The sequence below is a fragment of the Schistocerca americana genome, chromosome 1 (genome assembly GCF_021461395.2).
Source record: "Schistocerca americana isolate TAMUIC-IGC-003095 chromosome 1, iqSchAmer2.1, whole genome shotgun sequence".
Taxonomy (NCBI): domain Eukaryota; kingdom Metazoa; phylum Arthropoda; class Insecta; order Orthoptera; family Acrididae; genus Schistocerca; species Schistocerca americana.
Genome location: NC_060119.1, coordinates 1178840340 through 1178856008, shown reverse-complemented (window position 1 = coordinate 1178856008; position 15669 = coordinate 1178840340). Strand labels below are relative to the sequence as shown.

Genomic DNA, 15669 nt, shown 5'->3' with positions numbered 1-15669 from the left:
TTAATGCATAAAGATCTTAACATGGTAGGGATACACAATATGTGAGATTTGTTCAGTAAGAGTTTGATTAATCAGGAGACATCCAACAAAGTAGTCTATCTGGGATCAAAGACAAACTTGTTGGTCAGCAATTTATCCTAGCTACTAATGAAATATTATTTGGTGTCATCCCAGATTCTAACTGTGCACAGCACAAATCTCATAGACTGTTAAAAGCCCAATCGTCAGCTGATCTACCCGACCAGACACTCACGTCACAGCTCATTGGCGAATGACACTCCTCAGTAGCTTTCACTGTTGCACAGTATCCACAGATTGACTGTATATGTCTGAATCTGACAGACTCCTTGGACTTGAATATTCTAATACTGCATTACTGTAACTATCTGACTGTATTTCAAGGCAGGACTTCTTTGTTTATTCTTAGAATGATATGTGGCATCCCACCTGAATTGTGAAGTGTTTCTTTATGCACGCAATACCAGCAATTGTTCTAGAAGATTCTGGAACCTCTTAAATATACTCTCAACAGACTAGAAAAGTCCTTTTATCTTTTACAATTCAAATTATCACATATGAACTAGTGGCTAAGTGAATTTGTGCTGATTCATCGTGGAGCTGCCAACCTCCGTACAAATGACACCAGGAGAGGATCTTTTGTCTGTTCATTGTGGTGCAAGTCTCTAAGTAGGAGTGAGTGATTTAGTTTTGCTTTTGTGCTTTTGTAGTTTAGTCATACATTTCTTACATGTTTATGTGGTGTAATTTCCACTGTCTTTAGTACAGATAGGGACTGTGTATGCTGAGTTGAGATGGTGGCCTTTTGCTCACAGCTCGTGTTTATGATATCTTCAGTCACACAACTTGAGACTGTTGCCAGTTGGCATCACTGTGAGGGGCAGGTATAGGGATCCAAGGGATGCCCAACAGCTCTCATGTGTTGCCCGACCGGTCCATTGCTGTGGTCGGCCTGGTTACTGCCTGTATTGAGGTTGACCCCTCACCTCTGCTCAAGTGGGAGGTCATTTCAAGATGTGGCAGGCAATGAAAGATATTCATGGGGACTGACTGAAAGGCATACCCAAGTTGTCTGAGAAACAGGTTTCAGGTTCTATCTGTAACTGACAATAATTCTGAGCCGGCTGCAGTCACTTGCCATGTTTTGCAGGAAGCCTCTCAGCTTGCAAGTCCAGGCATCACAGAGGGTGGGATGTTTACTAGTTGGGAGCTCCAATGTCAGCTGTGTGATGGGTATCCTGTTAGGAATGTGGCTGCCAAGGAGGAGAAAATATCCAGTTACATGCTGAGGGAAGTCATTCTAGGTGTGAAGTGGGTCCTTCCAGCTGCCAGGAAGAGAACAGGGTCCAGCCAACTGTAAGTGGTGGCTCATGTTGGTACTAATGACATGTGTCACTGTGGATTGTAAGAGACTTCCTCTGGTTTCCGGCAGCTATCTGGAGTGGTCCAAACAGCCAGTCTTGTTTTCAAGATGAATGTGCAGGTCACTGTCTGTAACAATGTTCACAGGACTGATTGTGGACTTTTGGTACAAAGTCAAATGGAGGACACAGACAGTTGTGCAATTGTGTAGCCTGGAGATTCCTTGACTTGTGCCATAGGATTGCAAGATATTGGGATCTGCAAAAAATAAAAACAGTAGTCTATTCTCGAAGGGTGCAGGTAAAACACAGGACTAGGATGGAACTCAGAAACATAGGGATTATAGTTGTAAATTATCATAGCTGTGTTGAGAAAGAACCAAAGGTAATACAGGGTGTCCCACTTGAGTCTTCACGAACATACATTTGCTTAAATTACCTTTAAAGGCTTTGCATAAAAAATCAGGAATGAAATGAAGTGAGATGAATGTGTCATACCTTGTTCATAGGGAAATAAAGGTTAATAACAAAAGGTACTGGAAGTGACCACCCTCGACTTGTAAACACAGGTGCTGCAGATTCTCGAATGCTGCTGCCAGAACCTCTGGTGTCACTGCCTGGATTTCAAGGATGATATTCTCTAGTAAATCTTCAAAGTTCTGGTTTGTTCCTGTAGACCTTGCCTTTTAGGCCACCACAGAGGAAAATGTCAGTTGGTGATAAATCAGGTAACCTTGGGGGCTACAGTCCTTTAGAAATCAATCTGCCAGGGAAAAATGATTCGACCTCAGCAATGGTCACTTGAGACGCAAGGCATGTGGGGCCATCCTGTTGGTACCAGCTTGAGGGTAAGTTCTCCATCGCCCAACTGGTTCACAAATGAACAATGAAATATTTCAGTGTAAACTGTGCTTGTCACAGTAGACTCAAAAAAATGGTCCAAAGATGCAACTCTGTGGTATTGCACAGAGCATGCAAATCTTTTGTCAATGCAGGGGTTGCTCAACCAGTGTATGTGGAGTTTCATTACACCACAAACGTGTATTCTGAAAGTTTACATAGCCAGAGAGGTGGAACTATGCCTCGTCACTGGACCATGTGTACTGCAATATTCTTGGCTTCTGAGCGATAAATTTCTGAAACCAACAGCAGAATGTAATGCAGTTGTCTTTGTCATTGGCATTCAGTTCCTGAACAACTGCAAACCTGTATGGGTATATGCCAGCTTTCTTCACAGCTCTGTGACGTGCTCCATGACATTCCACGTTCCTGAGATAAACGTCGAACTTTGCATGAGAGATGAACGATCATTGTTTCACTTGTGTGACTTTTTTCACAGTTACCGCGGCTGACTCTTTCTGTGAAGATTCAGCACAGTTGCACTGCTCTCCATCTTGTTCATTAACTTTTGTATGCAGCATTTAGATGGTATGTGCTGTCATCAAACATTTGCTGACATGTCTTAATGGAACCAGGAATCCAAGATTGTTTCACAAGAAGCATGCTCTCTTTCACAGAGTAGTGATACATTGTCACTAAACACTGAGCTCCAGCCACAGCAATGCACAGAAAAACTCTGTTGCGTCAAACAATGTTGCAGAGTGCAGTCTTGACACATAAAATGTCACAAATTACACGGTACAATTTCAGTGGAATTGCTACACATTTGTGGGGCCTCTTTAGAGTGGGACACCTTGTAGAAAGTACTGTAGTTGAAATAGTTACATATACTGAAAGCTGGCTAAATCAGGAAAGAAGTTGTCAAAATTTTTAAAAAGCAGTTGAAAGCTTTATAGAAAGGAAAAATTAAATTCAATTGGTGGTGGTGTGTTTGTTGCTGTTGAAAGTATCCTGTGGTGAAATTGAAGTAGATAGCTGCTGCAAATTGTATGGGTACAAGCTACAATCAGTAACAAAAATAAGTTAATAATTGGTGCCTTTAACCAACCCCTGACTCAGATGATATAGTTGCTGAAAAATGCAAGGAGAAATTGAGTCTCATTTCTAATAGGTACCCTACTGTCATGATATAGTTGGTGGTAACTTCAATCTAACCTTGACAGTTGGCAAAAATTCATATATTTAAAGTCAGTTGTAGGCATAAAACATCATCCAAAATTTCGAATGCATTCTCCGTAAATTATTGTGAGCAGTGAGTCAGTTGTAGGCATAAAACATCATCCAAAATTTCGAATGCATTCTCTGTAAATTATTGTGAGCAGTTAGTTCAGGAGCCCACTCAAAGCCCAAATGGTTAGGATAACTTGACCATAAGATTATTGTAATGAAATTGAATCCTGTAACATCCAAACCCATCAAACAAAAATGCAAAGTAGATCTATTTAAAGAGGCAGCTAAATAGTTCACTTGACACCTTCCTAAGAGGCAGTCTCCATTCCTTCCAAACTAACAATGTATATGTAGATCGATGACAGAACCGTTAAAGTGGAGTTGCAAAACATGGTCTCCCAGAAGACATTCACTAAAGAAGGTCCAGTAAATATTTCAAAATTCTAATTGTGGACTGCTGCCAACATGACTAAATTAGAAGTAGGTGACCTCATTGTAGTGAAGGAACTTAAAATCAATAAAGGCAAGTCTTCTGGTGGGGATTGTGCACCAGTTAAGTTCCTTTCAGAGTATGCTTATCAAATAGCTCCACGTTTAGCAGTCATATACAACTACTCGCTCGATGAAAAATCCATATCTAAGGGCTGGAAAGTTGCACAGGTTACATCAGTACATAAGAAAGGATGTAGAAGTAATCTATTGAACTATAGACCCACATCTCAGACATCAGTTTGCAGTAGGATTTTGGAATATACCGGTATACTGTGTATGAACATCATGAAGTACCTCAAAGAAAACAATCTAATTGAACACACAGTAGTCAGCATGGATTCACAAAATACCATTCTTGTGAAACACAACTGGGTCTTTGTTCAAATGAAGTAATGAATGCTATTGAGGCAGGGAACCTCCCATGTTGACTCCGAATTTCCAGAAAGCTTTTGACACCATTCGTCACATGTGGCTTCTAATCAAATTGTGTGCATATGGAGTATTGTTGCAGTTGAGTGAGTGGATTGCCAATTTCCTGTCACAAGTCTGTTTGTTGTAACTGACAGAAAGTCAGTGAGTGGAACAGAAATGATATTTAGTGTTCTCAAAGGAGGTCATATAGGCCCTCTGCTGTTTCTTATCTACATAAACAATTTTAAGAGACAATCAGTGCAGCCTTTTTAGATTGAGATCCTTTGCAGATACCATTATTTATCATCTAATAAAGTCATCTCTCGATCATAACCAATTGCAAAATGAATTAGAACAAGATAGCTGTATGGTGTGATAAGTGACTCTATAAATAATAACAAGTGTGAGGTCCTCTACATGAGTTCTACAAAGAAGCGGTTAAATTTTGGTTGCACAATAAGTCATACAAATTTATGGGTGGTTGGTTCAATTAAATACCTAGGGATTACAATTACAAACAACTTAAAGTGGAACCATCTCAAAGAAATTGTTGTGGAGAAGGTTAAACTACGACCGTATTTCATTGACAGAATACCTAGAAGATGCAGGAAGTCTACTAAAGAGCCTGCCTAGACTCTGTCTGTCCTCTTCTGGAGTAGTGCTGTGGAGTATTAGATCCTTACCGGATAGGATTGACAGAGGACATCAAAAGAGTTCAATGAAGGGAAGCTTATGGTGCATTATTGTGAAATAGGGAGGAGAGTGTCATGGATATTATACAGGAGTTGGGGGGCAGTCAATAAAACAAAGGCTTTTTCATTACGGTGAGATCTTTTCACGAAATTTCAATCACCTCTTTTCTACTCCAAATGGGAAAATGTTTTGTTGACTCCCTCCTATATAGCAAGAAATGATCATAGTAATAAAATAGGAGAAACCAGAGCTCTCACAAAAGGATTTAGGTATTCATCTCTCTCAAATGATATGAGAGTGGAACAGTAGAGAAATAGTCTGAAGGTGGTTCGATGAACCCTTGTCAAGCACTTGAATGAGAGTAGCAGAGTAGTCATGTAGTAGTATTGCCTGGGCAAATCAGAAACTGTTGGTTTGCATACCCCATTGTTCAGACCTTGTCTATGTTTGCTTTAGTTGGCCTATCTGCTTCCGGTTTTCCTTTTTGATGATGACTGTGCTTTTGAGACTTTGTGATTGGAACAAAGCTTTAACAAAAATGCGCTCTAAGGCACAAAAAGGACGCACCATGAATGAATTATCTAAATGGGATGGAAATCGATAAATGTGATGTACATGTACAAACAGACAATTGATTACAATTTAAGAAAAACTGGATGATTTATTCAATAGAAAGAGCTTCAAAAAGTTGAGCAAGTCAATAAGCTGTTGGTCCACCTCTGGCCCTTATGCAAGCAGTTACTTGGCTTGAACTGATTGATAGAGTTGTTGGATGTCATGAGGGATATCATGCCAAATTCTTTCCAGTTGGTGTGTTAGATTGTTAAAATCCCAATCTGATTGGTGTCCCTGCCCATAATGCATGAAGCATTCTTAGTTGGGGATAGGTCTGGTGAACTTACTGGCCAAGGTAGGATTAGGCAAGCACAAAAAGAAGCAGTAAAAACACTCACCACGTGCAAATGGGAATTATCTTGCTGAAAAGTAAGCACAGGATGGCTTGCTGTGAAGGGCAACAAAACAGGGGATAGAATATCATCAATATGCTTCTGTTCTGTAAGTATGTCACAGATGACAACCAAAGGGGTCCTGCTGTAAAAGGAAATGTCACCCCAGACCATCACTCTTGTTTGTCGGTCCATATAGCAGATGACACTCACTGACTCATCACAGAAGACAATTCTACAACAGTCAATGACATTCCAGGCTTGAAGACATGTCGGGAGAACAGCAGTGGGATACCAACCTGATTGTTCCCTGCCATACGGCCCGATAGCCGGGAGTGATGATCTGGGGTGCCATTTCATTTCATTTCATAGGAGGACTCTTTTGGTTGTCATTTGTGTCACACTTACAGCACAGTAGTACGTCAAAAATATTCTATGCCCTGTTTTGTTGCCCTTCATGACAGGCCATCTTGGGCTTACATTTCATTAAGATAATGTCCACCCTTATACAGCAAGAGTTTCTACTGCTTGCCTTCATGCATACCGAACCCTACCTTGACCATTTGGATCATTGGATCTCTCCTTGATTGAGAATGGTCAGAGAATTATGGGCAGGGTCCTCCAACCAGCTCAGTTTTTTGATGATCTAATGCACCAATTAGACAGAATTTGGCATGGTATTCGTCAGGACAGCCAACAACTCTCATCAGTCAAGGCCAAGCTAAATAACTGCTTGCACCTGTGGCTTATTAACTTGCTCAATTTCTAAGGCTCTTTCTCTTGAAGAAATAATCCATTTTTTCTGAAATTGTAATCATTTGTTTGCCTGTAGATGTAAATCACCTGTACTGATTTCTATCCCAAATGGATAATTCCTTCATGGTGCATCAATGTTTGTGTCTTAGTGTATTCTGTGGTGCCTCTGTTTATTATGCTACACATATTTGATATGATGACATATTAAACAACATATGTATGACTCTCAACATGCCTTTTCTATTCCCATTGGTAACAGAAGTGCTCTCTGACACAGCACTCCACCTCTAGTTCAGTTGGCTGTGTGTGTATAATTTGTATTTGATTGCCCTTGCAAGTGTTGAACTTTTGTAATTTCAAATTTAGTGGTTTTCATAGTGATCTTAGATTGGTTCTCCCACTCCTCACCCCCCCCCCCCCCCCCCCAATCCTCCCCTAACCCACTGGCAACTACCTGAATGTTTCTTGGAGGTTAATACCAGTAGTTCTGAGAGAATTTTGACAGCACAGATGACAAACATGGAAAGTTATGCAAATGATTTAGCAAATAGGGCATGTGATGTACCTGAAGATGACACTTAACTGCACAAAGCCTACTAAACATAGTTTGATATGGAAATCTCCTAGAAGTGGAATTTGATCACATGATGATCAGATAATCAGTTAAGTGAAACATTTTAAATTCTTAGGGCTGAAGAAATAAGGAAAGCACTCTTATTGTAGAAAATCTTCTTTAAAAATATATTTTACATTGGCTGTGCACTAAGAAGATTTATATGAGGATCTTGGGCCAAAACAGTTTCTACTGTTACTGCAAGAATAATCCCTACAATCTCTGACACTGTAATATGGAAGCTTGTTTACTCTGCATACTTTCTTTCTTTTGTGCCCTACGGTATACTTCGACAAAACTGTGTAATCACAAAAAAAAAAAAAAAAAAAAAAACCCCTTCTGTTAAATATCAGCATACAGTCGCTATTACTCAGACCCCTCAGTCCACCCAGTTAGTTTGCTAAGTGCTTTAGATAACTTTGAGTCCTAGTTCCATCAGAATAGACTAAAACTTTGTCACAAAAACAGATGAATCATTTTAAAACTAAATCATCAGAAATGGTAGACATAAAGCAACTTGGTAACGTTAGGAGGCTAATGAATAAAATTGATGTTTTCAGGCTTAAATCTGGACATAAATTTAATTTGGCATGCTCATACTGAATAAATAATCAGTAGCCTATGCGTTATCAAGTTCCACTCATACAGATACCAAGAAGATAGTTTATCACATAGTTACTTTGAGCAAGTGGTTTAATTTTTCTGAGAAAGTTCCACTAACATCAAGAAATTTGCAGTATTGTCTAAAATGTGTTGAAGGAATCAATAGTGTATAAATATTTCATTAACTTTAATGTTAAAGGAATTTGTAACAAACACTTTTGTAACTCCGACGAATGAGGAACCCTCTTCCTCAATCAGACACAAGGAGTTGCAGACATTCCTTGAGATTATTAACTAACAATCTCGTATATCTTTTTCTCATAATTGTCATATTTTGTTACTGGTTGCTGTTAATCTTTTTCATATGAAGTGGACACCGTGCTTTCATTGAATCCCTTTCTCTGTTATGATTTTGTGTTTAGTTTTACAACTCATTTGTTGGTTGATGATTTTAATACAGTAAATTACTGACACTGCAATTTTGTTACTAGCACCTGACCTTCATTCAATTATGTAATTGGTGAGCTAAATAATCATGTGCATTCCATTGTCATTAATACAATTTTTGCAACAACTGATAAATTTGGACAGTATTTTGAAGAAATTGTAACTAAATTTCTTGAAGAGTAACCAATAGTATTAAAGAGTATTACTTAACAAATCTTTTTTAGCTAACATCAGAATTAATTATATCTTGAGTTTTTATTACACAAAATAGCAAAATGAACTACCCTATTTATTGCAAAAAGTCATAGTAAGTCATCTTACTCACAAAAAATTATATCTACATTACTAAAGTAAATAAACTACAGTAAAAATTTTTGAAAAAAATCTGAAACTAAAAACAAAGTTCAAGAATATCTTTCATATGAATTTGAAAACATGCACGAGAGAGACAGAGAGAGAGAGAGAGAGAGAGAGAGAGAGAGAGTTAGGTAGAGGGAGCTGTGGGAGATAATCAATACTCAGCAGCTTGCTGTGCTTGGTGCACAAAGGATGGCAGCCATTTTCTGTGCTTTCTCCTGTGATTCAAACTACATATACTTTCTGAGTGTGTGTTTTTGAATAATTATTCTTCATTATAAATGTGAGGAGTAAAATGTATTTCAGTCTAATAAAATCACAGGAATCTCATCCTTGGTACACTTCAAGATAACATACCTCGTCCTGCATCACTTAACATAACTCTTGAGTGAAAGTGGACTATATATTCAATTTGTGAAATCTGAAATAGTACTGTTTGTCTCATTGTATTTGTCAGCAAAATGGCTTCTAAAATACTTGTGAAGATACCAACTGTGCCATTCTCTCAGGTAACTGATCGATATTTTTATGTTTGTTTTTTATTTTATAATTATATATTTGCTTGGTGGAAAATATATTCAGTATTAATCACACATTTTGAGTTTTGTATATAAACTTATGAAAAGATTGAGACATTCTTAGAATTTTAATGCAGTGTAAACACACATTCCTTTACTGACAATATAAAACGATTTTTTTCAAGTCATTAACGTTTGTAGTAATGAGTAAAGAGGTACTAGTTTTTAAATCAAACATTACTAGGCTATTTGATAAGAACTGTCAATCAGTTAATGTACTTTTTGAGAATAAAATAAGTATATCCTAATGTGTGAAAAATGTGCATAAGTAAGACAAATGATCCTAACTGCATTTTCATTTTAAGTCAAAATTTCTTTGCCTCTTAGCTGTTAGAATTCTCCCAATTAGTAAGCCATTTGATTTATAAGTTTGATGACTAAAAGGTTCACGGTACTTGAAATGGTCTGGGTTTTGTAGTAGTTGCTTGATTATGTACATAAGTGAGAGGTTAATTTACAGTAGACATTTGTAATAAACCTATTCCAGTCTAAATCACCTAACAACATGGTGGATGCTGGTTGCTCTAGCTGTCATCCTACAATTATGTTCATGTACTCCTCTCTTCCTCTGCTGAATGCCATATGTATAGGCTTTATCAGAGCAAGGATTTATTTTCTGGGAGTCATTACTAAAAGCAAAATATTGTGTCAGAAAACATTATCAGCTATAATTAAAGGGTGCTTGAACCAAACTGGGTGGTGATTGCCATTGTGTGTAGTATAATTTTATTATAAAAATAAGTCTATAAATTCATTTCCTATTTTTCAATCAACATTTTTAATTTTGTCATTGTATTTAACCAGATGAACAAGAAAACGGCAGAACCAACCTCTGCAGGGAGAGGAGAAGGTTTACCTGTAACACCAACCAGTGACCCTCTATTGCGCATCACATATTTGGAACAGAACATTCGTTTTCTGCAAGAACAGCACCAAGCCATGTTGGCAAGCCTGCACCATGAAATAGAACAGCTGAAACAAAGAAACAGAGGCAAGTCATTAACATTGCTTGATTTCATGTTGTAATATTTTCATGCTGTTAACTTGACTTTCTACACAATTTTTAATGAACCTACAGTGGGTTCACCTACTGTGACAGTATAGTTTTTATTATTATTATTTCATGGACAAACTTGTTGTTACCTTTTTATCCATTAAGTGTATACCTTTCAGTCTTGAAGATCTAAAGTTTCTTCATATATTAAATTTGTGAAATGAAAATCTATATTTATTAGTATCTGTTATAATAATGTTGTTATCTAAATATTTGATATATCAGTGTTTGGCACTGCTAATGTTGGATATACTATGAACTTGTATGTATGTTATGTCTCCATGTACACGAAGACACTGAACAAATTACTTAATATTTCTGGTGAGGTCACCATGATTTCTGCTGGCTTACCAGTGGGGTTGCAGCTGTGAAAGTTAGGTGAAATAAAATATATACAAGCACTCAATGTATGGGTAGCATCAAATGGTAATGAAAATTACAAAATTTCAGTCAACACCATGAATAATAACCTAGTTCAGGTATTGTGAACTTTTGATGAATATAAGGCATTAAGGAACAGTTGACCATTTCCCCCAAACTCAAAATGCACAGCACATAAGTTACTGAAACAAAATTTAAAGACTGGTGATAGATGTAATAAATATAGATATTTAAATTTTAGTTTCATACAGATTTTGTTGTTGATGGCTGTACAGTATATCCTAACAACAAGTGGAATGGTTTTTCTAAAGCAGTAGTAATAATATCACAGGAAATATGGACTGTTCTTTGTCGCTGCGCGGGATTAGCTGAGCGGTCTAAGGCGGTCCTGACGGAGGTTTGAGTCCTCCCTTGTGTGTGTGTGTGTGTGTGTGTATGTGTGTGTGTGTGTGTGCTTAGGATAATTTAGGTTAAGTAGTGTGTAAGCTTAGGGACTGATGACCTTAGCAGTTAAATCCCATAAGACTTCACACACATTTGAACAATTTTTTTGTTCTTTGTCGGCCATATTTCAGAAACTGCAAATTCTTGACATGTACATCTACAACTATATTCCATAAGCCACCTTACGAGGTGTGGTGGAGTGGTGCATTCTGTAAATTTGGTATTACATAATTAAGGTTTTCCATATTTCATGTATTACTTTGGATTTGTAACTCAGATTTAATTGCTTTGAGAAATTGATATATTATCTGAATTTTGTAGAATTTCTTTTAGTATCAGTTTATTAGTTTCTTGGTAGTATCAGTTTATTAGTTCCTTGGAAAAGGCTATAATGACATAAGATACACTCCTTAAGAGGAAAAAGCAATATGCACTTAGAATAGTTTACTGAAAATTACGCTGATTCAGTGGTAAATAAATATAACTGCTTTCATAAAACAGACCAATCAATGTGTTATAAAATTTGATGGAGACTTGTTCTGTCTTGATTCCTGCATAAAGGTCAGCTGCTGTTGCAGTTTGGTTTGCATTTGTAACAAACTTGAACAGCACAATAGAAAAACACTTAAATCTTTCTGTATGTGCTCTGATTTCTCTTATCGTACAATGATGATCATTTTTGGTGACAGTAAAATATTTTAACATTCAGAGGAGGATGTTGGTGATTGAAATTTAGTGAAATATACTTTTGTTTTAATGATTGCCATCTCCACTAGCTTGTATCTATGACACTCTTTTCCCCAATTTCACAATAAGGCAAAACTAGCTGCCTGTCTTTGAACTTTGTCAATGTCCTCTGTCAATCCTATCTGATAAGGCTCCCATACAGCACAGCAATATTCTACTCCAGCAGTGGATGAACCACTGTAGTGTAGGCAGTCTCTTTGGTAAACCTGTTGCATCCTCTACGTGTTCTGCCAATAAAACATAGTCTTAGGTTTGCCTTCCCCACAATGTTATCTATGTGATCGTTCCAATTTAAGTTGTTCGTAATTGTAATTCTGAGGTACTTTGTTGAATTCACAGCCTTTATATGTGTGTGATTTATTGTGTAACCGAAATTCGACAGATTTATTTTTTTACTGATGTGGATGACCTCACACTTGTCCTTATTGAGATAGAATTGCCACATTTCACACCATTGGATAGGCAGAACAAGAAGACTGCCACAAAATGAGCTCTGGGCCAAGAAGGCCTTTGTTGAAAAAACCCAAACACACACACACACACACACACACACACACACACACACACACACACACACACACACACACAAAACCACATCCATTTGAGTTAAGTTTGTTTGTGTGTGTGTGTGTGTGTGTGTGTGTGTGTGTGTGTGTGTGTGTGTGTGTTTTCAACAAAGGCCTTGTTGGCAGAATGCTCACTTTGTGACAGTCTTTTTGTTGTGTCTATCTCCGACTCAGCATCTCTGCTATATGGTGAGTAGCAAATAGCCTTTTCATAATATTGTTACATTCCATCCTGGATTTTCTATTGTTAGATATCATGTATTTGTCATTTTACAATTGTTTTTGATCTTCTGATGACTTTACTAGATGGTAAGCGACATCAAAAACCACAAACAGGCTAAGATTGTCTCATAAATTGTTTATGTAGATTAGCAACAGCAGGGAACCTGTTACATTTTCTTGGGGAACCCAGGATATCACTTCCATTTTACTCGATTTTCCGTTGATTAGTTCCTCCTTTCTGAGAGGAAGTCACTAATGCAGCCACACAACAGAAGCGATACTCAAAGAGACATGGAATTTTATTAGATGTCTCTTGTGAGGAAACCTAGAAATAGTGAATTAATTTGCAATCCCTTGTCAATAGCAATCATTACTAGCTGTGTTTCGCAAAAACTAAATTTTCTTAATTGGTTATTCAGTTGCTCCACATTCTCCATCAGGATTTCAAATGCTTCTCGTCATGTCCTGAAATGAGGAAAGTTCTAAATCTACATCTACACCTACATCTAGCATCTGCAAACCACCATGAAGTGCATGGCAGAGGGTACATACCACTGCACCAGTTATTATGGTTTCTGCCCATTCCATTCACATGTGGAGCAAAGGAAGAATAATCATTTGACTGCCTCTGAGTCTGCAATAATTACTCTAATCTTACCCTATTATCCCTATGTGAGCAATATGTAGGGCATTGAATGATATTCCTACCATTTAAAACTTCGGTAATTGACTTTGTTCACATAGTTTACATCTATTATCAATGATCTTCCAGTTCAGTATCTCCATGACTCTCTCCCACGGATCAATCAATCATGTAACCATTTGTGTTGCCCTTCTCTGTATATGTTCAATATCCCCTATTAATCATATTTGGTGCGGGTCGCACAAGTGATTTGTAAGCAATCTCATTTGTAGACTGATTGCACTTCCCCAGTATTCTACCAATAAACCGAAGTCTACCACTTACTTTAATCATGACTGAGTGTATATGATCATTTCATTTCATATTCCTGCAAAGGGTTTCAAATAGGTATTTGTATGAGTTGGCCGATTCCAACAGTGACTCATTGATATTATAGTCTCTCTCTCCTTTTTTTTTTTTTGTGAAGTGCAGAAAGTTACGTTTCTGAACATTTAAAGCAAGTTGCCAGTTTTTGCACCACTTTGAAATCTTATCAAGATATGACTGATTATTTGTACAGTTTCATTCAGATTGTATTTCTTTGTAGATCCCTGCATCATCTGCAAAATGTCTGAAGTTATTAATATTTTCTCCAAGGGCATTAATATACAATGTGAACAATGAGGGATTCAATACACCTTCCTGGGGCACACTTGAAGTCACTTCTACATGTGATGATGACACTCTGTCAAAGATAACATATTGCATCCTTCCTATCAAAAAGTCCTGAGTACAGTCACAAATATCACTTTGCACAATAAGCATAGGTTGGTACAGAGTCAAATGCCTTTTGAAAATCAAGAAATATTACGTCTACCTGGCTGCCTTGATACAAAGCTTTCAGAATATCATGCGAGTAAAGTGCGAGTTGAGTTTCACATGATTGATGTTTTCAGAATCCATTCTGGTTGGCATTGAAGAGATCATTCTGTTCAAGACACCTCATTATATTTGGGCTCAGAATATGTTCTAAGATTCTACAACAAATCATTGTCAAGGATATTGGATGGTAGTTATATGGGCCACTTCTACTACCGTTATTGTAAAAGAGTGTGACATGTGCTTTTTTCCAAGAAATGGACGCATTTTTTTGTTTGAGGTATCTGATAGATTGTAGTTAAAGGAAAGGCTAACTCCACTGCAAATTCAGTATAGAATCTGACAGCGATTCAATCATGTCCTGGAGGGTTGCTTTTTTCAACACCACTGACACTAATATTGATTTCACTCATCTTTTCGGTGAAAAGAGGATTACATTGGGGCAATTCTCCTGGATTTTCCTTTGTAAAGGAACATTACCTCTGCACGCTTGTTCTTCCATTCCCTCTGATGATCTCTGGGTGGCAGTCTGTCAACAGGTGGTTACTTTGGCATAACCACTGGTCCTCTCTTGATGGGAGCAAGCTTCAGGCAATTAAGCCTCTCCCAGTGGCTTGGAATGCAGTTTTTTTTTTTTTTTAACTACTAATATTCTCATTAATGTTTGACGTCTGTTACTGGCCATTTTAGCAAACAACGTGCAGTTTCTCAGCTGCATTTTACTTTTTATCCATCATATCAATATGGCAAAGGAAATTTAATCTTTAATTCAGGACCTCCATTCTCTCTATGGCGTATTTTATGAACCTTTCTCAAAGTCCCTGCTTTTAACTGTCTTTCCTTCCATCCATTGGGCTTAATGTGTAGTCGTTGTTAACTCCTTTTTCATCTTCATGTTCTACGTTCTGACATGGGCACATATGACCCTACTTGTTTTTGTGTCCTAAAACAAAACACTCTGCAGCCATTCACCCTGATGGATCATCATTTGCAAGTAGTCAAAGCTAAAAAGATCAGAATTTTGCATAAGGTTCAGTAGCCTTACAAATGTAATAATGTGTACACTGATTGTATGGTGTAATGTACCAATTAGTGCTTCCACGTGTAGAATGTTTTGGGTTCCAACCTTGTCAGGCAATTTAAATTTTTTTATTTTTAAACCATTAATGAAATTACTTGGATCATTAGTTTTATTCAGTTAAGTGGTTTAAATGTAATTTATATTTATGTTCCTTTATCGCATCATCATTTGCCCTCAGTTTTCCTGTCATTCTTCTTCCACTCAGAATTTTTGTGAATGTGAATTTAATTGTATTCGTCTATTATAATATTTAAAAATGCCAATCTATTGGTTAAAAAACCATAAACAAAATAATCTGTTTATATTGATTGTGGAATGGTGTCAAAA

General features: G+C 37.3%; 1 protein-coding gene across 2 annotated transcripts in view; it reads left to right on the top strand.

The window, feature by feature from the left end:
- LOC124619712 overlaps window positions 1–15669 on the top strand; it is an 81377-nt gene that overhangs the window by 29592 nt on the left and 36116 nt on the right. Inside the window, exons 1-2 of one of the 2 annotated variants that reach the window (XM_047146285.1) lie at window positions 8954–9277; window positions 10151–10337. In XM_047146285.1, the coding sequence (XP_047002241.1) occupies window positions 9230–9277; window positions 10151–10337 (235 nt within the window). In that variant the 5' untranslated portion in view covers window positions 8954–9229. Of the gene's footprint in view, window positions 1–8953; window positions 9278–10150; window positions 10338–15669 lie in introns of those variants that run through there. The other variant, XM_047146276.1, reaches the window with a different exon arrangement.